General features: G+C 33.9%; 2 protein-coding genes across 2 annotated transcripts in view; one reads left to right on the top strand and one right to left on the bottom strand.

Annotated features, from left to right (window-relative positions):
- Positions 1-608: 608 nt before the first annotated feature.
- The window catches only part of LOC143901934 (uncharacterized), a 32127-nt gene continuing 20177 nt past the window's right edge, over positions 609-12558 (top strand). The window contains exons 1-2 of the mRNA XM_077414565.1: positions 609-2769; positions 3039-3089. The gene's annotated coding sequence lies outside the window, so the exon portion shown is untranslated. The remainder of the gene's footprint in view (positions 2770-3038; positions 3090-12558) is intronic.
- On the bottom strand, positions 3990-10950 carry LOC143902012 (fatty acyl-CoA reductase wat-like). Its single transcript, XM_077414691.1, has 8 exons — positions 7766-10950; positions 7190-7283; positions 6798-7043; positions 6546-6691; positions 5901-6203; positions 4732-5016; positions 4193-4450; positions 3990-4118 (listed from the first exon to the last, which is right to left on the bottom strand). The coding sequence occupies exons 1-8, from the start codon at positions 7897-7899 to the stop codon at positions 4022-4024; spliced, it is 1563 nt and encodes a 520-aa protein (XP_077270817.1). The 5' UTR covers positions 7900-10950; the 3' UTR covers positions 3990-4021.

Here is a 12558-nt window from a genome sequence, read left to right as displayed (position 1 = left end):
TTTTCAATTTTTTCATTATTTTTTATAGATTATTATTATTATTATTATTATTGTTGTTATTATTGTTATCATCATTTGCTTTGATAATGTGGATTTATTGATTTAAGTCTGAAAGATAATAATGTCTTTAATATCAATATTTTTTTGTATAAAATATTCTCTAGTTTCATCAATCCAATAAATCGGTATAATAAAGTTATATTTCTTTAACATCTAAAACGTTGCTTATAGATGGCAGCAACAACCTAAGAAAAATATTAACAGAATCTCTGATTTTCCGACCACCGATAAAGAATCGCTCTTCAGAATCATGAGCAGAACAGAATACAAACCCAGAGGAGGAGAATCCTATAAAGAGAGGCCATCCCGATCTTTTTCGTGGGACCGGCTTTTTTCGTGGGCAGTCCCACGAAAAAACCTGGGACGCCGGAATGGCCTCTCTCAGGTTTCTCTCTGATGCATCAGACTAAAGACGATGCACGCACAGAGAAGCGTAATCAACCAATCACCATCGACAGTTTTACAATAATGGCAGTCTATATTCGTTCTCGAGGATTCTCGATTGTAATTGGTTGAGGATCTGTTTAATTTTTATATCTTACATGTATCGCGATAAGTATTAACTTATCTAATCGCCCTCTCTCCGTCTTTTTCTTTTCTTCTTTGACTTTTATACACTTCCCAGACAGCACATTGTCCAAAATCGGGACATAAGATGTCTTTTAGCCATCTTTTCGTAAGACATCTAAAAGATGTCAAAAAGATGTCTTTTAGACGTCTTATGTCCCGCTTTTAGACATGTGTGTGCTGTCTGGGTTATTTTAAATAAAAGATATGTATCTTCTATCAATTTAAAAATCCGAATACGACGGCATCTCACTCGTTTCAGTCGACACGAATAAGAAACGGAATATTCGGCGTACGTTCAGCTTGCAACACCCCGTAACCGAATTTCTTTTCGTTCACGAGAAAGGAATTATACACGACCGACCGTCTCGCACCGACGTTGAACGTGTCGCGTATTACTGTCGGGCGAGATATCGAACGCGATTGGCCCGCGAGTCGAGCCCCCAGATCTGGCCAATCACGTTTCGCCGCTCCGAGCCGCCGGCGCGGCGGCTCGGCGCAGCGGCATACCAGTATAACCATGTACGCCATACTAGGCGCGACCGTTGAACGTTGGAACAGCGTACCTTCGAAGTCGGCGTGCGATGGATTGTTCTTGTCGGTGAGCGGCCTTGCCGCTTGTTTTCTTCGATGCTCGGAGCACCGTTACCTGCGGCAATCATTCGGTCATTCTCCCGGTAAATTTCGGACAGTCGTGAAGTGTTCGTTCTCCGTGCGCCCGTCGCCGTGCTCCGTACTCCGTACGTGATGTGGCCGTGGGTGCTGTGCGAGGTGCTGTGTGTTTTTCGGAACGCGCTTTTACCTGCGATTGGCACTCCTGCTCCTCGTTTTGCGGGAATAATCGACTACGCGCTCGAGAATTCATAATGTATCAAGTGTCTGTCGAACAGTGTCGGATTGCATGAATGTGCCGTGTGCGTGAATCGCTCGAGACGGAGACGTCGAGGCGAAGGTACCGGCAATTGTGATTATGTGATTTATGAGTGATTTGCAGTTTCGTTGTGCGTTTCACGGGCGATAATCGTCCGTCTCGCGGTCTCGCCATATATCCGGGACTCTCGAATGTATAGTGTCGTGCTTTGCGAACGCTGTGCCGGAATTGTAATGCGAGCTTTATCACCGAATCACCGATTCTTTTCGAAAGGGGAAAAGAGTGACAACGTGAAATACGTGAAATCGTATCTAGTGATTCGAGTAATAGCACGCGCGCCGTGATACAACACCAGTTCGTTAATATTTCTTATTTTCGTGTATTTCGTGCCGCGTAAGTTAACGATTCGCGACTTCTCGTTGCGCAAGGTATTAATAGTGCAGTTATGCATTCGCGGGATTTATATCGTGCTCGATCCCGTACTGTGCGTGCGATATTTAATTTTAATTGTATTTTTGATTAATTATAACTGCGTGTCTTTGTCTTTATACGAGCCGTCAGCCGTCCACTTGATTCGCGTGGTGTCCAAGTTACCGACATCTTTGAACATTACGTCGTCGTTAACGTAACGGGGGGTGATGAACGAGGAACGAATCGGGACAATCGGCGTCGCGATTCTTTCAAATTTTCACGAAAAATTTGTGTTGGAAAGTGTGAACATTTTTGGGAAATATCTCATATTTATATAATTTAATTTTATATCTACTTTTATATTACAGAGTAAAGTATTTTCTTCCCATGGGTACGACCTGGGCGAGGGGGGAAGGCCCAGTACCCAGTACGAGGATTTTACCCAAGCAAAACTCTCGTTCTGCTTGGATAAAAATCCAAAGACGGGGAAAGCTAACGTATACCCTCCGTCCGCCGATTTAATTGAACAAACGAACCGCAGCCGGTTCGTCGCGTTTGTTTCGGGAGTGCCGTACAAGTATTCGGACTAAAAGACTTTTTCGAAGCTTATTTGAAGAATATTACGGCGTACTTGGCGAAATATTCTTCTCGTGGGCTTTATAAACGGGAGTGCCGTACAGTATTTATTGATAATTAGTCCTCGCGCGATTGTAATTTATTATCCGCGAGTGTTTCTCGCGAGTGTCCTGCGCGGTGAGAGGAGGAGGAGGAGAAGAAGAAGGAGGAGGAGGGAAGACCTGACGTCCTGAGTGAGGAGGAGGTCCGAGAGAGACATCGGGCACCGGCGGAGCAACCTTGGGGTAAGTATCATCTCTTAGCTACATAAAATTAATAATTCGTTTCCATTTATTCGAATTGTTTCATTTCGATAAATTAAAAGTAAAATTATCTAAAATTTTATTCTTGTAAAGATTTTTTTCGGTAAACAGATAATATTATCTTGCTAAATATTTTATATATATTGAAAAATGACTTTTAGAGGTCAATATAATGAATTAAGAATTATTTTTTTAAATGTTGATTATTTTGAGCGCTTTTTAAATTTAAATCTTATGTTTGTATGTTACAGTATCATCGTACCTACGTAGCTGATTAACTCCGCTTGTTGCGCATCGGGTTGGTGAGTCAGAAATTTTTTTTTACCGCGAGGTAACAAATCTACGATGAATTAAATATAGAGCAAATGTATTTCAATACATGTCAAATTATGACAATAATTTATTAGTATAAATTTATTACATCTCGTAGATCCGTTGCCTTAACTTGGTGTCACCTGATGTATTATTATTGGTGTATTTGCGATTGTGCTTGAGGAAATACTCGCACAAATCGCACATTACATTCATATGGATGGATTAATCTAAATTTATGATAGCTACGACACTGATACATATTCAATTACTATTACTTTATGTAATGTGTGCATATCTTTACTCTTTTATAAAATACTCGGTAGAGAAATCGGTTTAATATCAGTTTCCGTTAACTCATAAAAACGATAAGTCAATTAATTATGACATGTTTTTATAATATTTTTTTTACTTGCATAATGCATTGTGGAAAAAATATTATTGTTAGCGAGCAAACGTCATTAACGCGAGCGTTTTTCTAAATAACAAATTAATGGGTTTCATTTATTAAAATATATTATTATAATAAAATTATTATTAATATATATACATATATATATATATATATGGGGCATTCATATTGCGTATATCGCGTAAAAACTTTTTGATTTATTAAGGAAATATACTCTGCATTTTTTTGTGACAAAAAACCACCACGAAAGACGTTGGTAATTACTCACATATAATTGAATAGAAAAGAATTTCTGTTGAATATCTGTCTAATTGATTTTTTTCTGTGAGAATGCAACGTACGTATAAAGTTGATGTGGAAGACAATAAGGTGTAAACGATGTAAATATTTATTTTCACTATTATATATTTTTCTCTAATATTTTTCTCTCTCTCTATATATATATATATTATAATTTATTTTTATTAATTGTATAAGTGTAAAAATTATTTGTTACAAAATTCTACAAGATCAGAAGAATGACATTATACGAATTATTAAACTTATAAAACCCCATACTAGTAAAATCGTGATAACTGTTAACAGGGTATAATGAGCGATCTTCAATCTGAAAGAAAAAAAAAATCATCGTAAGTTTCACGAGGCAAAAAGCAATAACGGTGTGCAGGAGCAATTACTCACTTTCTATATTTCTCTCGTCCTTTGTCTAAGGTACTCATCGGATCTTTAGTTATATATACGCGCATACCAAGTATCATGTGTCTGAGATATGAATCCCAAGTCAAGTTATCTATATCGAAATTGAAAATCTGTCGATCAGCCGGATTCATACGACTCCAGAGCTTCACAACAGCGTCGTTGCTGAATCGCCATTGTCTTGTCGTGAAGTGCGATATTACAGAACTGAACTTGTCTATCTTCTTATATGTCTTTAGTAGCCTGAAAAATTACACTTTATTAAATCCTGCGGGATTCGCGGTGCTCGTTAAGCTGGCGATAGACTATGCACGATTCGTGATTCGCGATTCGCTATTCGCGCCGATTCGCTAGCGGAGTGGTTTTTTGACAAAATCAATGAGATGAATTTCATCTCTTTGATTTCGTCAAAAAACCGGTCGGCTGGCGAATCGGCGCGAATGGCGAACTGCGAATCACGAACCACGAATCGTGCATATTCTAGCGCTAGATTTATGCCTTTAGGAACTTGGTAAATCTCTTACATGGGTTTTCGACCGCTGAGAAAAAGCACAGTGTCGGTTATAATAGCAGGTATCAGATGCAGAAATATCGTACAGACATCGTGCACGAATTTATGTTTGCTGGGGAAAAAAAAATAGTACCAGAGAAAATGTATGCTCGGTACCTGCGTGCCATACAGTTCATTTAATTTAGTGAATCTTCTCCAAGTAATGGGATTTTGACATATCGACACGTAATTGTAAATTTGCGCTCTCTCGGTTTCTGGAACATCCGGATTCGCGCTCTCGATGCTCAATAGAGTATTTCTAACAAAAATATGTATTATATATGATTAAGTTATATGTATCTTGTATATGTACCTATTATTTTGTTGTTTAGAGAAGGATATATTAATAAAAGTTATAGAACATAAGGATCTAATCTTAAAATTATATAAATTTCTAGAGAGATTTTCGATAACTTCGATAGTTTCGATAATTTCGATCTCTCGAAATTTTCAACTTTTTTATCGAGCTTTACTCTTGCAAATCTACCGGTAAGTGATTTTGATGGAAAATTCGATGCTTTATACGAATCCGATAATAGTTTTTGCGTATTATTAAAGTTTGTATATTTTTGAAGTGACAAAAGTGAAAAACGACGTTCCAAAGTCGACACCACGCCGTTTTATCGGCTCCCAATAACACACGATGCTTGTCATGCAGCTATGTGGCCCATGACAAATGTGTGCGCACGTCTAATCGCAAATTTATTTGCATAAATTGTTTTTCAGACATGAGTTTAGATGAAAATAATTGAATGTTCAACAATTTTTTTTTTTTTCATTATTTCCAATGATTGTTTTACTTAATTCCGAATTTTTGTACTTTCTAAATACAGAATTAATAATGTATGTTTAGTTTCAGACAATAAAAAATAAGTTTCAGATCAAATTGTGGCGAAGTGTCGAGTTTGCCCCGGCATTTTTCAATTTAAAAATTTGTCTTTGCGTCACTTTTCCTTTCCTAGGGACAAAACTAAGCAATGTACAGCAAAACTTGCTTAAGCAATTTTATACCTGAAGAAACACTTTTTAAATGTGTACCATTATTAAATTTGCTTGAAAATTTTAATTAATTGTTAAAAATTGGTTTGAGACATCTGACTAAATATTAAATATCTTTTGTATTTTTTTAAAGTGTAAGCTTACTTTCTTTTAGCAGTGTCCCAACTCGCGGCGATGAAATGTGAAATGACATAATCTGCGGGCACTATCTCTGCCACATTTTCAAGATCGAGATGCAGTGTACGTAACAAACCTAGGGCACACCCCACGACTACACCCATAGCACCATAGACATTGTTGATCCAGCCTTCTACAGGCGCCTCGGCCGTTGATGTTACAATCGATGGTCGTACGATACAGGTTGGAATTCCGACACTGTATTGTCGAACAGTATCTTCAGCGATCGCCTTTGTATATGCATATGAATTCGGCCATTTACCTATTAGTCTGTATTCATATAAACAGATACAGTAGTGTCTCGCGTCAAGTGTAAAGTGTATATGTATTACGTAATATAAGAGACAAAAATTAAAAAATATATAAATAAGATATTTTTTAATCAAAAATACATGCAAATTTTTTTTATCGATTAGCAAACTTTTTTATTGACAAATGATTAACTGCAGAATAGAAAAGTAAGAAATTAAAAATGTGCAGGTTGTACAATTATAAAAAGTACAACACACACACACACATCGCAATAAGATAGTTAATTAATATAATAAAATGCATGCTAGTGACCTGAATAATACACAACTTTTACTCTTAATTTTATTGAAAAGCACTTACGTTGATGTAAATTTGTCTAATTTTTCATCGTCTAAAATATCGAGTAAGGTCAAAATCTTATCGGTTTCTATAGGCGGTGGATAATACCTTTCTTCAATGAAATTGTGCACACAATAAGCAAATGCAGTGGATACATGAACGAATGCCTAAAAAATATTTTAAACTAAGTAAGTTGAATTTTTACAAATCTGAAAACTTGATAAAATATATATATATATATATATATATATATATAATCTTTCTTTTACATACCTTTAAATTCGGCATTTCCTTCGCAATAAGAAGAAGCTGCTTCGTTCCTCTTACGTTTATGTTAACCGCTATTCGAATCGCTTCGTTAAATCGTACAGTCGCTGCCACGTGGAAAATTACGTTTGTGTCTAAAAGACGTTCTCGACTTTCCTGCGACAATCCGAGATCCAACTTGCTTAAATCGGCCTCTATCATTATTATTTTGGTACTAAAGTTAGGCTGCTCTTTCTTTAGTCTGTCGTAAACCTGAAAAAAAATTGAAGAAATATGATGATAAACATTTTTAATCTAATTATATGCATCTTTATTTAATATTTTATTTAATATTATATTATAACATATTATATATTATATACTTATTATTTTATATATTATTTATATTATATACTAACAGAGTTATCAAAATGCTCTTTGATCCTTTGTTCAGGTAATTTTCCTTTTTTTGCTCTCATGAATACGTACAGCTTTCCTATATCCGGACAACATCTATAAAAATGTTTTTTATTTTCAGTAAAATTTGCAACATATACAGTATATTATATATATATATATATACTAGCTTGATACATCCGTGATTCGCTAATACGGTATGCGAAGGATTCTATAATTCACCCCCGAATTTAATATATATATACATATACATATATATATATATATATATACATATATATATATATATATATATATATATATTGTATATATACATATATACATATACATATATATATATAATACAATCTATTAAAAACGATCAATTTCTATCACTATTTAATGTGATAAAAATTGAACAACGTAATGTTTTATACGGAATTTGTGATTCTAATAATATATTATTTATTGTAATAAAGTGAACATTATATTAAAATGTCTTACGTTAAAAATTAGTTTATATTGTATTAATGCATTTTAATAAGTTATTTGCATCCGATTTTTTATACAAAGCCTTTTATGTTAAAATATCTTTTTACCGTAACAACTTCTCTATTAAAAGAATGCCAAGAAAACCGGATCCACCGGTTATCAAAACGTTGCATCCCGCGAAGAATTCGGGGATTTCGCTTTGGCAGTCATTAGTGTCTGGGAGATCCGACATGTTCAACATATCTTCAAGGTGGTCTTTGTTTCGTCGCGTTATCTTACTGACGTTTTTAAGCACAGCGGAAAATATTTTTCAATTTATCTAATTTCTTCACTTGCAAATGAATAAATAAAAATTCACAATTTTCAATCACTGTTGCGATATTCGATCGCCGTTGCAGGTAAACCGGTTAATTACTCTCTCAACCTGTCTATTAACTAGTTTTTTTTTCACCGCGCAAGGAATGCTTCCTCACAGAATTCTCCTCGTCAAAACGCCTAAAAACTGACGAAAGTTAACAGGTTTTTTATAATTCGAGGTACGGTTGGTGCTCGTGGTAAACGGGACCACAAATGTACAACGACTGAGATAAGAAAATGCGCGCAAGGATATATGTGAGCAAGGAACACGTAGAAAGGGGAAATTCTATTAACATTGAATATGGGTACGTATCTGACACAGGAGGAGGAGATAATTGTTCAAAAAAACGGCACCAAGAAAATTACGCTGACTGTCGTATTTTAATGATTCCAATGACTAAACGAAGAAACACTTTATCTGTGCACACGTGTATACATACATTATATAGGTAGATACATTTTACATTGGATCTTTTAACTGAGAAATTTATTCATATAATTAAAAGGGGTTTCTTACATTTTATATGAGATGCTTTTATTAATATCATTTAACTGTTCCAATGTATAATACAATTTTCTCCAATAATCAACATATATAAAACGTACTTTAAAAAATAAAATTGCCAAAAGTTAAATAAATTTTAAATACATAATAAGTGCATATGCGTTTTATATATATAAAAAACTAGCATGCCCCGCCGGGCTTCGCCCCGGAGAACATGTGTATTAAGACACGCAAATAGTTTCTCTCTCTCTCTGTCTCTCTCTCTCTCTCTCTCTCTCTCTCTCTCTCTCTCTCTCTCTCTCTCTCTCTCTCTCTCTCTCTCTCCCTCTCTCTCTCTCTCCCTCTCTCTCTCCCCCTCTTCCTCCTTCTTTTCATATGCATTGCTCTCATACGCGTAGCTTTTGCCATTTTTTAATTTTCAATATTACAAACTTATACGGAAATAAATAATTTTTGCATATAATATGCCATACCTCAATTTTGTGTCAATACCGCCGGCATTATCATTACCCAAGATGTACCACGTGGAGGTTGCCTGGTTGGATTTACACCTCTTGTGTATGTGTGTTTATGTTAGTGTTTGTATGTGTGTGTGTGTATAAAGTAAAAAATAAATATACCGGGTCAAAAAATAACACCACAGGAAGATTCGATCAATTATTTTTCGAAAGCAACTTTCGATATTGATTAATTGATTAAAATTTAACATGTGAATTTAACAACTTATTTAATCTCGAAAATTTTACCCTTGTTTTATGTAAAATGCTTTACTATTATAATAAAGAAACAGTTTGTAGCCTTTTTTTATTTGCTATGATCTCGGTAACAAAAAATTATTCACTTTATAGTTCTCCCTGGGAAATTCTACCCCTATTTCATATATTTTTAGTAAAAATTCGGTCAATTATTTCTCAAAAAATTAGAAAAATAAAAAAACCGGTTTCCAGAAAATTGGTAACAAAAAACTATATGCTCTACCTCTACACTCCCCGAGAAATTCTACCCCTATTTCATATATTTTTAATAAAAATTTGGTCAAATGGTTTTTAATTCGAAAAACTTCTGATACCGGTTTCCAAAAAAATCGATATTAAAAGTATATAAAATTTAATAAAAATTTGGTCAAATGGTTTTTAATTTCAAAAATTTCAGTACCGGCTTTCAAAAAGATCGGTAACAAAAAATTATACATTTTATGGCACTTCCCGGAAAATTCAACCCCTGTTTTATATACAATTCTTTGAAATTCCGTCCATTATTTACCGAAAAATTGAAGAAATTAGAAAAACCGGTTTCCAGAAGATCGGTAACGAAAAACTATACGCTATAGCACTCTCCGGAAAATTCTACTCCTGTTTCATATATATTTCTTTGAAATTTGGTCAATTATTTCCCGTAAAAATAAAAAAATGTCGAATACTGCATGGTTCCCAAAAAGATCGGTAACGAAAAATTATACATTCTATAACACTCCCTGGAAAATTCTACCCCTATTTTATATACTTTTGGTAAAAATTCAGTCGAATAGTTCAAGAGTGTATAAAGGACATACATACATACATATACATACATACATATTTTATATATATAGATTAAACGGCATTATATAAAATTGAGCTAAATGAATTTTTTCAACAATGAAATGTGATTATTAGAACAATATTATTACAGAAAATTATGTTATTTTGTCAATTAGATTTTTCTTTGTTTTAATATGGGGCCACGTGTGCCCTTACCGGGATGGCACCACACTAATTAACCACGTTTTCTCGCGAGCGCTCGACCGCGCCGACTGAAGTGGCACCATCGCGACTCGTAGAGAGTCGCATGGTATTTTTGGAGACGCATTCTCCACATAACATCGTTTCATCCAACTATACACTCCTCTCCATCACTATCATCCACGATCGACATCGACATACGTATCCTCAAAGTAAGAAGTGTCGCCATGTTTTTGCCGTATCACCTCCAGCAATCTTGATCTCATTTTGATACATTTTTTTTACATCAGATTTGTAAAAAATTGTATTGTAACAAAGTATTTTTTACACGTTTTTGATTCTTGATTTCTTTAAACATATAATTTTGTCTATACAGTTACGAGCCTATAATATTCACGAATCACTTGCAATGGTTTTCGTGAGAATTACTTCCAAGAATATATGCATATTGTATATATTGAAATTGAAATAACCACGCTTCAATAACCACGAATCCAACTATATCCGAAAATTGTATGCAACTGCTAGTCATGGTGCTGTTAGCAGAATTTAACGCGCATATTTATATATGTACGTATGTAAAAGCAAAAATCCGGTATCTTGAATAAATAGCTGGCACGCGCACAGTAAAGTTGATTACTAATAGAAAGTAGCGGCTTCTTTAAAAGATATGAAAATGTTTCTTATATTTTAAGCATTTTATGTACAAATCACAATATGGCAAAGTATAATTTTAAGAAATTAAAACAAATTTAAAAATTTAAAAAGTAAAAAAATTTTTTTATTTTTAATTTTAAATTAAGATTTAAAAAATAAAATTTAAAATTTAAAATTAGATTTCATAAATCGTAGATTATTAAACGAAGTTAGTCAATCCAATTATTGAAATAATATAAAATATAATAAAGAATATATATTTAATTTGATTATATTTATCGATAGTGAATGTATAGTAATGGATATAGAGTTATGTTATTTTATTTGTTTCTTTAAATAAAATTGAACAACATTCACATTCTTGTATTTCAGATTATTTCAAGAACGATCTTGAGAGAAATATTTTGCTGCATTATGGAATCTCAAGACGATCTTAAATATCATACTATGGATATTGCTTTTATGTTAGCCTCTACAGACATGGAAAGTCGAACTTTCCGTGGAGGTGTTGTTAAAAATAATTTTTTTCTACATAATTTATATATATGTTAGATTTTCCAACTCATACACATTAGCTTTAGATTACATATTTGTTCAACACTAAAAATAAAGTGCTAATTTATCAGTTTAGCTTAGGTATCTCTTGATCATTTCTCTGCGCTATAGACATAAAAAGTCACATAACATGAAGACCTTTTAATCCTTTTTTTCTTTAAGTATTTTTATCATATTTTTAACACATACAAAAAGTATTAGTAATAAATTAATTTATGTAAATTCTTTGTTTGATCAAAATATAATATATTTTGTTCTGTTAATATTAGATTTATAATGCATCCGCTTTAAAATGAGATCAGATGCAGCTTGCTGCGATTTTTCTGTGCAAAAATATATAGACGATTATATTAGGTTGGGGAAAAAGTAATCCATTATTTTTTCGCTAGATGGCTAGAGTGATATATGTATATCACGTTATGTATTAATCGCAAAGGTTATTCTATAACTGTTTTGTGATTGGTCGATTTAGTTGTGAGTTATAGCGCGATGGACGTCAACAAAGAGAAAATTCGATATATTTTACAATTTTGCTTCGATATAAAGGCGAAAATGCAAGCCAGGCGGCTAAAATTGTGAATGGTGTTTATGGTCCCGATACTGTCACAGCCAATCGCGCGCAATTTTGCTTTTCTCGATTCCGTTCCGGTAATTTCGATGTTAAAGATGCACCTCGCACAAGTAGGGACCATGGCTTCTATGAGAGAGGTATCATAAAATTACCTTTGAAATGGCAACAAATTGTAGAACAAAACGGTGTGTGCATATTGACCCAAATCGAACAATCCTAACTATGTTAAATAAAACCTTGAAATAAACGAAAAAATAATGGATTATTTTTTCTCCAACCTAAGATATCGATCTGTAATCTTGATCTAGGGATGAATATGGCTGGCTCGCTCTTTTAATCATAAAGCACGTGACTATACTGATCAGCTGATCAGCTGGTCGAAGTAGTGTAGTAATAGCACGTGCTACATGTATCCACGTACACATGCATGCCGCGTTCATTCATAAATTGTGCACGCACGCTGGATTTTCAAAACGTTATAACTCGAAAAAGCAACATTTTAATCTATATTTTAGATAAATTAATGGATCTTCT

Source organism: Temnothorax americanus, unplaced genomic scaffold (genome assembly GCF_048541705.1).
Source record: "Temnothorax americanus isolate GAGA-0224 unplaced genomic scaffold, ASM4854170v1 Scaffold37, whole genome shotgun sequence".
Lineage (NCBI taxonomy): Eukaryota > Metazoa > Arthropoda > Insecta > Hymenoptera > Formicidae > Temnothorax > Temnothorax americanus.
This window is presented reverse-complemented; position numbering and strand designations above follow the sequence as displayed.